Consider the following 16193-nt stretch of genomic DNA (forward strand, 5'->3'; position numbering starts at 1 on the left):
ATGCACCTGGCACCTACTACCATACCCTGTTCAAAGGCACTTAAATATTTTGTCTTGCCCATTCACCCTCTCAATTGTCTCAAGGCTTAAAAATGATTATTTAACCGGTCTCCTCCCCTCCATCTATACTGATTGAAGTGGGGTTATCATGTGACATCAATAAGGGATCATAGCTTTCACCTGGATTCACCTGGTCAGTCTATGTCATGGAAAAAGGTGTTCCTAATGTTTTGTACACTGTGTATACACATTTGTATATGTGAAATATAAAGAATTGGCCAAATAATATATTTCCATACAAATGTATGTATTACAAAAACATTTACAAATGTATGTCAAGCATTAAAATACATTTGAAAATGCATAACAAATACATTATTTGGCAAATTTTTGTATCCTAAAATGCATCCCAAAAACTATATATTTGAAATGTATTTGTTTTCTGTATGAGACAAATTGAGAAAGACAGGAAATGAATAATAGAACCAGACAGAGCAATTGCTCGTTGGCATGTCCACCTGTACCTCCACATAGGAGCTAGCTATAAATGCGGGTCCAATACTCAACATTCTCCTCAGCTCTCTTTCTCTCTCTCCCCCTTTCTCTCCTCCTCCCTCTCGCTCTCCCAGCCCTGGCTGGCCGGTGTGCAATGTTTATACGATGACTGCAGCAATCACTCATGCCGTCCGCGCTAGTTGGCAAACCTGAGACGCTCATGCCAAAATCAGATGTGAGCATGCAGGACGAAAGCAGTTCAGGTAATACTAGCAAGGCAATTCAGGGAAGGTGTAGACTTGAAACAGAGGATTCAGGGAAGGTGTAGACTTGAAACAGAGGATTCAGGGAAGGTGAGGTGTAGACTTCAGACAGAGGATTCAGGGAAGGTGTAGACTTGAGACAGAGGATTCAAGGAAGGTGGGGTGTAGACTTGAGACAGAGGATTCAAGGAAGGTGAGGTGTATACTTCAGACAGAGGATTCAGGGAACGTGAGGTGTAGACTTCAGACAGAGGATTCAGGGAACGTGAGGTGTAGACTTGAGACAGAGGATTCAGGGAAGGTGAGTTGTAGACTTGAGACAGAGGATTCAAGGAAGGTGAGGTGTAGACTTCAGACAGAGGATTCAGGGAAGGTGAGGTGTAGACTTGAGACAGAGGATTCAGGGAAGGTGAGGTGTAGACTTGAGACCGAGGATTCAGGGAAGCTGAGGTGTAGACTTCAGACAGGCGATTGTAAGTGGAGGCATCCAGCAAAACATTTTGAGGCTGCGTTCAGGGTTTATTGGTCAACAGAGGCCCTGACAAGCTGGAGGTATGGATGCAGAGAGGGAACCAGGGTAAGATGTGTTTGCACTGCCTTGCTCCTTCCAAAGCTCTTGAACTCACAGCAGTCTCTCTCCCGGTGTGCCTCGTCAGAAGTCTTTCCCCTTTTGAATCTGTGGAGGAAAGAGCACCTCAGAGGATGACACCTATTAAAGAGCATGAAGGGGGTCACCTGAAAGGGTGGAGAGGGAGAGGAAGAGGTCGGGAGAAGAAAGCTAACTAAAAAAATAGTGTTTGTGTGTAGCATCCCATAGGCCTCTCCAAACCCGCTCCTGACTCACCGTATTAACACCCTCTAGATCAGACACAGGCTAATCCATTTTCATCCTCTCAATCACACACACTTGTTTCAAGGCTGGGGAAAGACGGAAATGTCAGGTTCTTTCAATTACCACGTCACACACACTCTCTCACTGCCTTTTTGTCAGGAGTGAGTGTGTGGGGACGATTTCAAATTCTGTATACACGTCTACATGGAGGCTGTGAGTAGCACACCTAAAGGTGTCTAATATGGAGTTATCATCCTTCAACTAGCTATTCCATTTCTCACAGTTTTTTCCTGTCTGGGTCCAACCACCAGCTCGATTTGCAAACCTGTTTCTCGGCAACGCAAGCAGAACATAGGGTCCAGTGAAATTGAACAGCATAGTTTAGTGTGGGGTATTGAATTGACCTGCATATTCACAGTATTACACATCCACCACTTCATGTCCAGCAGATATATGCTTGGATATTACCCAAAATATTATTTGCATGTCTGTCTTCTTTTGAGGAATTGGAGGTTTTGTCAATGTAGAGTACTTCTACCACCTGATTACTCTTCTATTCAAAGTAATAACTAAAAAGAGTGAGAGACAAAGCTATAGCAGTTTTTATATTTCTGCATAAACAGACTGTACACTTGAATGATTTTTAAAACATTGCTCGTAGTTTATTTGGTCGACATTGCATGTGTAGCACACAATATGATATGGTTTAGTGTTTGAGACTCAATATTACAGTAGTAGGCTACATTCAGTAGCCCACCATTTGTGACCTAATATGGTACTAATACATTTGTATCATTTTGTATAACATTTAGAAGAACAAAAACAGTTGTTGGTCTAAAACAGTAAAACTCAGAAATCCTGATTGTGTAAAGAAAAAAAGTAAAAAATAGTAGAAGGAAATAACTACAGCCATCGTCCACTAGTGCTATTTTACTTTCTCTAGCAGAGAGCATACAAATGAAAAGAGACCACAATAAAAGTAACCCCATGTGACCCAACGTACATTTTCACAAAATTTCACAATAAAAAGAACTTTTCGCACTGTAAAAGACAACAAAAGCAAAATCTTTCCAATGAATGTTTCCATATATTAATTTCAACATTTACAGTAGAGATATCCTTGAGTTCCTCTAGTCGTGGTGGGTTGTGAGGGGAGGAGTTGACAAAGCACCCTCTCTTTCTTTCGCTCTCCTCTTTCTCCCCTCTTTTTTCTCCCATTTCTCTCTCCTTCTCTCAAGGTGAGTGTATTCAGGCTTTTCCGTTGAACATCCCAGAGTGGTTAATAGAATTAAAATCGATGACAATCTTGTTTTGCTTGGGCTTGAACTGCCTGGGAACAGACAAACACACAGAGACACAGAGAGAGAGAGAGAAAAGGAGAAAAAGCAAGTCACTTTTTGTGAAGTTATAAACTTTTCAGGAACTTTTTCAGCACAGGGACTGTTTCTGGAGTCTGAGAGACAGAAGAGTGGGAGAGGTAGCAGGGACAAAGATGAAGGGAGGGAAGACAGTTTAAAAAAGACAAAGAAGAAACTCATAGCTTTCAGATTATTCTTTTTTTCCCCACCCTTCAACTTAATATCCTCCTGCACCCAGGAAGGAGCTCTGGGGGAGCCAATTAACCACAAGCCTCCTGGGGAGAGGGAGGGGGGGTGTAGGGTGGAGTGGCCACCCCCTCTAGGAAGTAATGACCAGGACCAGGGGCGCATTCTGCCCCCCTATCGCCCCTCGCCTCAACCCCCTACCGAGGTCCCCAATACCAGCAGAGAGCAGACTCCTCTTGTCCTCATCACTCTCTTATGTCTCTTTACCCATCTCTCTGTCCCCCTCTCTCTCATTTACTCTCTCACCATCTCTTTACCTGTCCCTCTTCTCTGTTTTTTGTCCTTTTATTTTCTCTGTATTTGTTCTCCCTCTTTCTCTGTCCCTCTTTCTCTGTCCCCATGCTTGGACTCCCGTACAGTCCTGAGGCTGTATAGTTAGATGTCTACATGTGTAGATGGATGGTTAGATAGATTAGGTCTATTAGCAGGACCCCTGGATCTGTCTCGAGGCCTGTAGACCTCCACCCTGTGTGGCTCAAGCTCAATAGAGCATCACAGGCTGCATCCCAAATGGCACCCTATTCCCTATATAGTGCATTACTTTTGACCAGTGCCTAGGGTACCATTTGGGACATAAAGTTTTGTAGCACAGCAGCTACCATTACTGCAGTGGCAGGCCACTAGCCTTTCTGGAGGCTTTTTATAAAGTAGTTTCTTAACACCTTGTCGTGGCGTACGTGCCCAAGCAGAAGAGAAGAGGCACTGTAGCATGTCACAGTCCACCACTGCATAACACACTAAAAGCCTTGTTGCCTTTTAAAATGCCACCACTAATAGCATTCCAGGACACCTTTCTTTCTGAAGACTGAGACCCACCGTCCTGCACAGACACACCCTTAGTCTGTTCACAGGCGTGCACACAGAATGAATGCTGCCTGCCACCTGCTTTTAAATCCCAAGGCCAAAGATGTTCTCACTCAAATGTTATTTGTCACAAGCGCCGAATACAACAGGTGTAGACCTTACCGTGAAATGCTTTCTTACAAGCCCTTAACCAACAATGCAGATTTTTTGTAAAGAAAATACTTGCTCAAAAATAAAATAATAAATGAAAAGTAATAATAAAATAGGCTATATACAGGGGTACCGGTACCGCGTCAATGTGCAGGTAATATGTACATGTAGGTAGGGGTAAAGTGACTATGCATAGATAATAAACAGAGTAGCAGCAGCATGAAAAAGGGGGTCAATGCAAATAGTCCGGGTAGCCATTTGATTAACTGTTTAGCAGTCTAATGGCTTGGGGGGTAGAAGCTGTACCACTTGCCGTGCGGTAGCAGAGAGAACAGTCTATGACTAGGGTGGCTGGGGTCTGACAATTTTTAAGGCCTTCCTCTGACACCGCCTGGTATAGAGGTCCTGGATGGCAGGAAGCTTGGCCCCAGTGATGTACTGGGCTGTATGCAATAACCTCTGTAGCGCCTTGCGGTCGGATGCCGAGCAGTTGCCATACCAAGCAGTGATTCAACCAGTCAGGATGCTCTCGATGGTGCAGCTGTATAACTTTTTGAGGATCTGAGGACCCATGCCAAATTTTTTCAGTCTCCTGAGAGGGAATAGGCGTTGTCTGCCCCTCTTCACGACTGTCTTGGTGTGTTTGGACCATGATAATTTGTTAGTGATGTGGACGCCAAGGAACTTGAAGCTCTCAACCCGTTCCACTACAGCCCCGTCGATGTGAATGGGGGCGTGCTCGGCCCCCCTTTTCCTGTAGTCCACCATCAGCTCGTCTTGCTCATATTGAGGGAGAGGTTGTTGTCTCTGACCTCCTCCCTGTAGGCTGTCTAATCGTTGTCGGTGATCAGGCCTACCACCGTTGTGTCGTCTGCAAACTTAATGATAGTGTTGGAGTCGTGCGTGGCCACGCAGTCGTGGGTGAACAGGGAGTACAGGAGGGGACTCAGCATGCACCCCTGAGGGGGATCAGCGTGGCAGATGTGTTGTTGCCTACCCTTACCACCTGGGGGCGGCCTATCAGGAAGTCCAGGATCCAGTTGCAGAGGGAGGTGTTTAGTGATGAGCTTTGAGGTCATTATGGTGTTGAACGCTGAGCTGTAGTCAACAAACAGCATTCTCACGTAGGTGTTCCTTTTGTCCAGGTGGAAAAGGGCAGTTTGGAGTGCAATGGAGATGGCGTCATCTGTGGATCTGTTGCGGCGGTATGCGAATTGTAGTGGGTCTAGGGTTTCTGGGATGATGGTGTTAATGTGAGCCATGACCAGCCTTTCAAAGCACTTCATGGCTACAGACGTGAGTGCTACGGGGCAGTAGTCATTTAGGCAGGCTACCTTGGCGTTCTTGGGCATAGTGACTATGGTGGTCTGCTTGAAATATGTAGGTATTACAAATTCGGTCAGGGAGAGGTTGAAAATGTCAGTGAAGACACTTGCCAGCTGGTCAGCGCATGCTCTGAGTAAGAGTCCTGGTAATCCGTCTGGCCCTGCGGCCTTGTGAATGTTGACCTGTTTAAAGGTCTTACTCACATCGGCTATGGAGAGCGTGATCACACAGTCATCCAGAACAGCTGGTGCTCTCATGCATGGTTCAGTGTTGCTTGCCTCGAAGCAAGCATAGTAGGCATTTAGCTCGTCTGGTAGGCTCGCGTCACTGGGCAACTCGTGGCTGGGTTTCCCTTTGTAATCCGTCATAGTTTGCAAGTCCTGCCACATCCGACCAGCATCAGAGCCGGTGTCGTAGGATTCAATCTTAGTCCTGTATTGACGCTTTGCCTGTTTGATGGTTTGTCGGAGGGCATTGTGGGAAAACAGTCTTGCAGCTTAGCATCCGAATCATCAGACCACTTCCGTAATGAGCGAGTCACTGGTACTTTCTGCTTGAGTTTTTGCTTGTAAGCAAAAATCAGGAGGATAGAATTATGGTAAGATTTGCCAAATGGAGGGAGAGGGAGAGCTTTGTATGCATCTATGTGTGGATTAAAGGTGGTCTAGAGGTTTTTTTTTCTCTCTGGTTGCTCATGTTACATGCTGGTAGAAATATGTTCAAACTGATTTAGGTTTTCATGCATTCAAATCCCCGGCAACTAGGAGTGCCGCTTCTGGGTGAGCATTCTCTTGTTTGCTTATGGCCTTATACAGCTCGTTGAGTGCGGTCTTAGTGCCTGCATCAGTTTGTGGTGGTAAATAGACAGCTACGAAACATATAGATGAAAACTCTCTTGGTAAATAGTGTTGTCTACAGCTTATCATGAGGTACTCTACCTCAGGCGAGCAAAACCTTGTGACTTCCTTAATATTAGAGACCGCGCACCAGCTGTTGTTGACAAATAGACACAGACCACCACCCCTCGTTTTACCGGAGGTTGCTGTTCTGTCTTGCCGATGCATGGAAAACCCAGCCAACTGTAGATTATCCATGTCCTCGTTCAGCTACGACTCAGTGAAACATAAGATATTACAGTTTTTAATGTTCCATTCGTAGGATAGTCTCGAACTGAGCTCATCCAGTTTATTCTCCAGTGATTGCACGTTCGCCAGTAGGACAGATGGTAAAGGCGGATTATCCACTCGCCGACAAATTCTCAAAGGCAACATTTCAGTCCACATAACATTTGACAAACTACAGTACATTTTACAAAACACAAATTGTATTTTATTTCTATAATTCCTATCTCTGGAAAGTGGAGGGCGCTCAACCAATGCGAGTCGAGGTGCAACCAACATTTTGTATCATAATTGAAAAGGAAAAGGCGTAACACTTGCTCTGCATTAAAAATAATTTGTTTTATTTAAGCAGGGTTAAAAGATTAACGTTTCGGCCTTCAATGAAGGCAATAATTCCTATCTACAACTACTAAGGGCAGTTCAACTGGTTATACTGCATCAACACTGATTCAGACAGCACTGATGGGGTGCATGTAGAGGACATCCTCAATAAAACCAGCTAGTGGAGTTAACCTCTACACCTCCATATGAACACATCTTCAAAGACTTCTATATTTCTGTATTTTTTAAATCAGTGGAAGTGTACGTCCCAAATAGCACCCTATTCCCTGTAGAGTGCACTACTTTTGACCAGAGCCCTATGGGTAGTGCCATAAAGTAGTGCACTCTACAGGGAATAGGGTGCCATTTGGAACGCACTACTATTTATTATGTCTCCTCTGGCTTCCTGTCTCCAACATTAACAGTCTTATTTTATCTGATGAGGATGAAGTATTAAGACCGTATTTAAATACCTGAGCTGCAACCCTGTTTAGTGTACATGCAGCTCAGTGGGAGATTTCCATGCGTACTGTGTGTGTGTGTGTGTGTGTGTAATGTAGCTAAGGACATTTCAATGGGAATAAATTCTAGAAAGTTCTATTTGTTCATGTACCTGCAGATAAGGACGTGTGTGGGTGAAAAATATGCTTTTTTTACCCACCAGTATGTATATGTGGATCTACAGAGTATGTATTTGTTGTTTGGGGTCTATACAGTGTGTTAAAGTCCTGCAACTGGTCGGATACCCACGGTTCCCCGCGGTTGAACCTCCCCCCCAAAAATCTGCTACCAGGTGGAATGAAAACATTCAACCCGCAGTTCAGAACAATTATATAGCGGGTCGGAAAAGTTTTCAATCAAGATTCAAATGAAAATTACGAACCCAGGAGCTTGTTGTGTTGAACTGTGTTGCAAAATCTATTTGGCTATGTGAGTGGTGAGGCAGACACTGCCTGGGCTACCAGCCACATAGCGAGAGAGTGGAGCAGTGAACTGTCCATTAGTAGCCTATTTGTGTGGTGCTGAAACATTTCCAATTTGTGGACGTGCAGAGCTTATGTTTCCTTCTGCCACGTGACAATATGTTGCAAAGTTTATTTTCCCTGCCTCCTAGCGCACGTGAGAATGGGTAACGTAACAGGAGAAATAAAAACAAAAAGGTTATCGTGGAAGCTGGTGCTGCTCGATTGAAATCGCCGGTTTGGAAGGATTTTGGAGTAATTGTTGACAAGGAGGACAACAACCCAGTACATGGATACACAGCCTGCAAAAGTGCAAGCAGGTATTTGTTTACGATAATTCAGTGGACTATTACATTCATTCAGGCTTTCGTTCATTTTGACCATACACAGCCATATCAAGTTTAAACCTGTGCGGCTGGTAAAAGTTTGAGTAGCCAATAGCCTACTAAATAAATGAAGGCTATTTTTGCAGCCTATAGCCTATTTGATTCTGGGAATTATTTAAGTTTCAATTAAACTATTTGATTATCTAAACAATATTGAATGTAAAGGTACTGTTTTATGTCGGCTATAAACTTTCATTTGGTAAAAAGAAAGCCTATAGAAGGCTCTTTTCAATGTGAGTTGTCAATGTGAGTTGTCAATGTGAGTTGTCAATGTGACGCATCGCATTGTGAAAATATGAAGAAATCATTGTTAAATGGGGGCTGAACTTCTTGATTTGGCCTAGTTTTTCAGCTTGGTCATTAAGAAATGAGAGTTGTCTTGTGGGGGCCGTCAATAAATTACACAAATGGGACAATATTTTCATGTTGCACATTTTTTGTCTCATTAAATGCTTTCAATATATGCATTTCTACAATTTCTACACTGAACAAAAATATTTTACTGAGTTACAGTTCATATAAGGAAACCAGTCAATTTAAATTAATTAATTAGGCCCCATATCTATGGATTTCACATGACTGGGAATACAGATGTGCATCGGTTGGCCACAGATACCTTAAAAAAAAGAAGTAGGGGCGTGGATCAGAAAACCAGTCAGTATCTGGTGTGACCACCATTTGTCTCAGGCAGTGCGACATCTCCTTCGCATAGAGTTGATCAGGCTGTTGATCGTGGCCTGTGGAATGTTGTCCCACTCCTCTTCAATGGCTGTGCGAAGTTGCTGGATATTGGCAGGAACTGGAACACGCTGTCGTACACGTCGATCCAGAACATACCAAACATGCTCAATGGGTGATGTGTCTAGTGAGTATGCAGGCCATGGAAGAACTGGGACATTTTCTGCTTCCAGGAATTGTGTACAGATCCTTCTGACATGGGGCCGTGCACTATCACGCTGAAACACGGAGGTGATGGCGACGGATGAATGGAAAGACAATGGGCCTCAGGATCTCATCACGGTATCTCTGTGCATTCAAATTGCCATCGATTAAATGCAATTGTGTTCGTTTTCTGTAGCTTATGCCTGCCCATACCATACTAACAGGGATGTAAACAAATTTGTGCACAAAATTTGAGATAAATAAGCTTTTTGTGCGTATGGAACATTTTTGGGATCTTTTATTTCAGCTCATGAAATATGTAGAGTATGTTCTATACTGAACATGAAATATGTTCAGTATAGAATATGTAGAGACAGAGATATGACACAATACATTATCAAAATATCTACCTGCTCCTTCCATCACACCTCTTTCTACCCACTCACATCTCTCTCCCCCTACCTCTCTATCACTCTCCACCCTCCCCACCTCTCTTCCCCTAACATCCATCTCTCTCTCCACCCCTCTCCATCCCTCCCTCCCTTCACCCCTTCATCTCTCTCTCCACCCCTCTGCATCTCTCCCTCCCCACCATCCATCTCTCTCTCCACCACTCAATCCTGTGTTGTTTGTGAGAGCAGGTTGGCAGCAGGTAGTTAGTTATAGGCCGTATGGGGTCTGGTGCAGTCTGGCGCTGCTGACCCCCCAGTAGTCCCAGGACAGGTCATTAGTGGGTAGGTTTACACCCCTGAAACAACCTCCATATCCAGGCACTAACCCCCTCATCACACACCATGCCCCAACCCTCCGACACACATGTATACAGGTTCAAAGACACACATGTAACTCCAAGGGGAGCGACATCTAAGCTCCAACCCTGTTTGTTTGGACACCTCTTCTCACAGATCGGTCAGCCCTCTCTGGCTGGCAGATGTCAATTAAGTCATCCACACTCCTCCTCCCTCCATCCCCTCAATCCAGGAGCAACACACACACACGGCGGCTCAGGAGACTCACTTGTATTCGATCCCTGCCAAGTTAAGCAGCCGTCTGGAGGCAGTCATTTCAGGGATGTCGTGGTACTTGTCTGACAAATAAATCACGTCCTTTATACCTGTAGGTAAGAGACAGCGAGGGGAAAGAGGGAGTGAGGGAGGGAGGGGAAAATAGAGGGAGAGAGAGAGAGAGAGTCAATTATCTATCGGACAGGCTCGGGATGATGGCGAGTGGTGACTAAGGGAGGGAGGCCTCACTAAACCCTGCGGAGTGGAGAGGGAGGAGGGGTGCAATTTTGAGTGTGTGTGTGTATTGTGTGGCGGCGGTCGATAAACCCTCAACAGCAGGCCGAGTCCAATACCGAGAACTAAAGACGAAGCAGGAAATCTACCAACCCCAGCTGGCATCTTTAAAACCACCCCCTTCCCGCTTAATGGAGGTGTGTGTGTGTGTGAGAGTGTGTGAGTGAGAGAGAGAGAGGGACTAAGCGGTATACAACAGGGTCTGGCTCGATTAGTATATCTACCGTACCATCATGCTTGCGAGGTCCGCAGCTCCCTACACAAACACACACAATTTCACTCTGGCAAAGGTCACATACAGCGGGTGCCCGCCTTATCTGCCAACACCCCCCTGAAACTCCCATAAACTGCAGAGATAGGATTGGTTGTCCCCCATGGCTCTGTGCTGGGCCCGCCTGATATCTTCCCCGCATCATCAGAGCTTTAGGAGCCGCTGGCTCAAACCGGCTCAGCGTTACCCAGCACGGCTTCCCAGTCTCACCCGCCCTGTATTATCGGACAGTTTCATCTGCGGGAAACTGTGAAAGAGCTGGTATTTATCCTGTGATCCGCTGAGGGGAGACCACGCAGAGTGAATTCTATTCACCACAGTAGATAAAGAGCGACTGACTATAGGGCTGGCTGAAGGTGTTACTGTTAGCAGCACTATCTCTATAGGGAGTAAAAGACCGGCTAGCCTCTAGTATAGTGGTCTATCCCTTCCAGTAGACAAACAGTGGTGATAATATCCGTTCAACTGGTATGGACTGGACTGTTATGGTCATCATATTCTCTTCACTTTGTATCACACAAGTTGTTGTACAGTTTCCACTCCTATCACTGATGTTAACAGAAGGGTGAGAAATGCCAGCCAGTGGAGCTACTGAAATCCAACTGTAATCACAGTAAAGCTATGGCCTGATCCAGTGGTTCTTAATTCTGCTCCTGGTAATCCATGGTGCCTTTGTGTTTTTGCCCTAACACTACAGATATGATTCTACTCATCGTCAAACCTTGTACTAGTGGAATCAGGTGTGTAGTGCAGAAATATGCACCCCTTTGAGGCCCCAGGATCAGGATTAAGAAACAGTGGTCTGAACAATTACAAGAGCTAAGCCTACTTCACAACAACTACACTATACAAATGACTATTCAAAAGAAACATTAGCAGCGAATAAATATGTACAGAAATGTGTATCTGAATGTGTGCAGCGATGCTGCCTGGGCTAACAATCATTTAAATAGATAAACACACAAAGTATCGCTTCTCCCAAGTGGAAGTAACAAAGACCTTTATGGTCGGATTGTTTGCAGCCGTAGAAGGCCACAGAGTGAAGGCCACAGAGTGAGGGCCACAGAGTAAGGGCCACAGAGTGCAGAGACAGTGTGTGGGTGAGTTCCTTTATTCATAATCAGCCATTGAAAATATCATCTCTGATATTTGGATTTGCATATAAGGTATTATCATTATTTCTAGGTGTACTGGTTTTGAAAAGCACAGAGATGCAATGAGTGTGAATCTACATACTTTAAAAACACACATATGACTTTCTTGGGAAGAACTTGTACACCTCTAAGAAAACAATGTAAGGAAAAACAGTTCCCTGCTAAATGAAATAACCACAGAAAATAAATAACACATTTAATCAAACTTGCGTACGTATTGAAGTAATGTCCGGGTGTGAGTTTGCATATGGTAGCAGTCTGAAAGGGGATAATGCCAGTGTTCCAAATGCATATCCAATAAACAAAGCATGAATAAAAATGCACACACAATGCACTGTCAATATTGCCTTGTGTGGGCTCCGCGGTATTTGGCATTAGCGCTTGGCTGAACTCCACTGGGGTGTGATGGAAGGGGAATAATGATTGGTTGTGGAGATGGTATGGGTGGGGCCACAGGGGGTGTGTGTGCTCCAGAACTCCACTGGGGTGTGATGGAAGGGGAATCATGATTGGTTGTGGAGATGGTGGAGGGGGCGGTATATGCTCCAGCAGTAGGTCTTGCTCATGCTGTCAGACCACCATGAGTCTAAGTAGCACAGAGGGGGAATCAGGGAGATGGCTTGAAATTACACTGGTTTGTTTTGGAACAGAACTGTGTGTGTGTGTAATGTCCTTACTATGTAATTGGGCAACTGGGCATTTCGTTTTTGATGTGTGTAAGGAAGGCGCGGGTTGTGTGTGAGTGTCTGGTCTGTGGGCGTGTCTGGTCTGTGGGCCGAGATACGGTCGTTTGGGGGTTATGAAGTGGGGCTTCACTACCTCATAGCTCTAATAAGAAGGCAAAGCCTCTTGAGGATCCAAGATCAGCCCAACCAACAGCCTTGAGCTTTTTTCATTTTTTTTTCACCTTTATTTAACCAGGTAAGCTAGTTGAGTTCTCATTTACAACTGCGACCTGGCCAAGATAAAGCAAAGCAGTGCGATAAAAACAACAACACAGAGTTACATATGGGGTAAAACAAAACAAAGTCAAAAATACAACAGAAAATATATATATAGTGTGTGCAAATGTAGCAAGTTATGGAGGTAAGGCAATAAATAGGCCATAGTGCAAAATAATTACAATTAGTATTAACACTGGAATGATAGATGTGCAAGAGATGATGTGCAAATAGAGATACTGGGGTGCAAATGAGCAAAATAAATAACAATATGGGGATGAGGTAGTTGGGTGGGCTAATTTCAGATGGGCTGTGTACAGGTGCAGTGATTGGTAAGGTGCTCTGACAACTGATGCTTAAAGTTAGTGAGGGAGAGAAGAGTCTCCAGATTCAGAGATTTTTGCAATTCGTTCCAGTCATTGGCAGCAGAGAACTGGAAGGAATGGCGGCCAAAGGAGGTGTTGGCTTTGGGGATGACCAGTGAGATATACCTGCTGGAGCGCATACTACGGGTGGGTGTTGCTATGGTGACCAATGAGCTAAGATAAGGCGGGGATTTGCCTAGCAGTGATTTATAGATGGCCTGGAGCCAGTGAGTTTGGCGATGAATATACATTTACATTTACATTTACGTCATTTAGCAGACGCTCTTATCCAGAGCGACTTACAGGAGCAATTAGGGTTAAGTGCCTTGCTTAGGGGCACATCGACAGAATTTTCACCTAGTCGGCTCGGGGATTAGAACCAGCGACCTTTCGGTTACTGGCACAACGCTCTTACCCACTAAGCTACCTGCCGCCCCCCATATATGTAGTGAGGACCAGCCAACAAGAGCGTACAGGTCACAGTGGTGGGTAGTATATGGGGCTTTGGTGACAAAACGGATGGCACTGTGATAGACTACAACCAATTTGCTGAGTAGAGTGTTGGGCTATTTTGTAAATTACATCGCCGAAGTCAAGGATCGGTAGGATAGTCAGTTTTACAAGGGCATGTTTGGCAGCATGAGTGAAGGAGGCTTTGTTGCGAAATAGGAAGCCGATACTAGATTTTACTTTGGATTGGAGATGCTTAATGTGAGTCTGGAAGGAGAGTTTACAGTCTAACCAGACACCTAGGTATTTGTAGTTGTCCACATACTCGAGAGTAGTGATTCTAGTCGGGTGGGCGGGCGCCAGCAGCGTTCGATTGAAGAGCATGCATTTAGTTTTACCAGTGTTTAAGAGCAGTTGGAGGCTACCGAAGGAGTGTTGTATGGCATTGAAGCTCGTTTGGAGGTTTGTTAACACAGTGTCCAATGAAAGGCCAGATGTATACAAAATGGTGTCGTCTGCGTAGAGGTGGATCTGAGAGTCACCAGCAGCAAGAGCGACCTCATTGATATATACAGAGAAAAGAGTCGGCCCAAGAATTTAACCCTGTGGCACCCCCATAGAGACTGCCATAGGTCCAGACAACAGGCCCTCAAATTTGACACATTGAACTCTATCTGAGAAGTAGTTGGTGAACCAGGCGAGGCAGTCATTTGAGAAACCAAGGCTATTTAGTCTGCCAATAAGAATGCGGTGGTTGACAGAGTCGAAAGCCTTGGCCAGGTCGATGAAGACGGCTGCACAGTACTGTCTATTATCGATCGCTGTTATAATATCGTTTAGGACCTTGAGTGTGGCTGAGGCGCACCCATGACCAGCTCGGAAACCGGATTGCATAGCGGAGAAGGTACGGTGGGATTCGAAATGGTCGGTGATCTGTTTGTTAACTTGGCTTTCAAAAACGTTCAAAAGGCAGGGCAGGATGGATATAGGTCTGTAACAGTTTGGATCTAGAGTGTCACCCCCTTTGAAGAGGGGGATGACCGCGGCAGCTTTCCAATCTCTGGGGATCTCAGACGTTACGAAAGAGAGGTTGAACAGGCTAGTAATAAGGGTTGCGACAATTTCGGCGGCTAGTTTTAGAAAGAAAGGGTCCAGATTGTCTAGCCCAGATGATTTGTAGGGGTCCAGATTTTGCAGCTCTTTCAGAACATCAGCTGTCTGAATTTGTTTGAAGGAGAAGCGGGGGGGGGGGGCATTGGCAAGTTGCAGCGGAGGGTGCAGAGCTGGTGGCCGGGGTAGTGGTAGCCAGGTGGAAAGCATGGCCAGCCGTAGCAAAATGCTTGTTGAAATCCTTGATTATTGTAGATTTATCGGTGGTGATAGTGTTTCCTAGCCTCAGTGCAGTGGGCAGCTGGGAGGAGGTGCTCTTATTCTCCATGGACTTTACAGTGTCCCAAAACTTTTTGGAGTTAGTGCTACAGGATGCACATTTCTGTTTGAAAAAGCTAGCCTTTGCTTTCCTAACTGCTTGTGTATATTGGTTCCTAATTTCCCTGAAAAGTTGCATATCGCGGGGGCTATTTGATGCTAATGCAGTACGCCACAGGATGTTTTTGTGCTGGTCAAGGGCAGTCAAGTCTGAGGAGAACCAGGGGCTATATCTGTTCTTAGTTCTGTATTTTTTGAATGGGGCATGTTTATTTAAGATTGAGAGGAAATTACTTTTAAAGAACAACCAGGCATCCTCTACTGACGGAATGAGATCGATATCCATCCAGGATACCTGGGCCAGGTCAATTAGGAAGGCCTGCTCGCTAAAGTGTTTTAGGGAGCATTTGACAGTGATGAGGGGTGGTTGTTTGACCGCGGACCCGTTACGGACGCAGTCAATAAGGCAGTGATCACTGAGATCCTGGTTGAAGACAGCGGAGGTGTATTTAGAGGGTAAGTTAGTCAGGATGATATCTATGAGGGTGCCCATGTTTACGGATTTAGGGTTGTACCTGGTAGGTTCGTTGATAATTTGTGTGAGATTGAGGGCATCTAGTTTGGATTGTAGGATGGCCGGGGTGTTAAGCATATCCCAATTTAGGTCACCAAGCAGTACGAACTCTGAGGATAAAAGGGGGGCAATCAATTCACATATGGTGTCCAGGGCACAGCTGGGGGCTGAGGGGGGTCTGTAGCAAGCGGCAACAATGAGAGATTTATTTCTGGAAAGGTGGATTTTTAGAAGTAGAAGCTCAAACTGTTTGGGCACAGACCTGGATAGTATGATAGAGCTCTGCAGGCTCGCTCGACAGTAGATTGCAACTCCACCCCCTTTAGCAGTTCTATCTAGACGGAAAATGTTGTAGTTGGGGATGCACATTTCAGAATTTTTGGTGGCCTTCCTAAGCCAGGATTCAGACACTGTTAGAACATCAGGGTTGGCGGAGTGTGCTAACGCAGTGAATAACTCAAACTTAGGAAGGAGGCTTCTGATGTTAACGTGCAGAAAACCAAGGCTTTTACGGTTACAGAAGTCAACAAATGATAGCTCCTGGGGAGTAGGAGTGATACTGGGGG

At 45.1% G+C, this 16193-nt stretch overlaps 1 protein-coding gene across 1 annotated transcript in view; it reads right to left on the minus strand.

Moving 5' to 3' along the window:
- Nucleotides 1–2227: 2227 nt before the first annotated feature.
- The window catches only part of dctd (dCMP deaminase), a 48563-nt gene continuing 34597 nt past the window's right edge, over nt 2228–16193 (minus strand). Inside the window, exons 5-6 of the mRNA XM_041868312.2 lie at nt 10164–10260; nt 2228–2920 (exon numbers count right to left, since the gene is read on the minus strand). Of these exons, the coding sequence (XP_041724246.1) occupies nt 2839–2920; nt 10164–10260 (179 nt within the window). The 3' untranslated portion in view covers nt 2228–2838. The remainder of the gene's footprint in view (nt 2921–10163; nt 10261–16193) is intronic.

Source organism: Coregonus clupeaformis, unplaced genomic scaffold (genome assembly GCF_020615455.1).
Source record: "Coregonus clupeaformis isolate EN_2021a unplaced genomic scaffold, ASM2061545v1 scaf0260, whole genome shotgun sequence".
In the NCBI taxonomy this organism is placed as follows: Eukaryota; Metazoa; Chordata; class Actinopteri; order Salmoniformes; family Salmonidae; genus Coregonus; species Coregonus clupeaformis.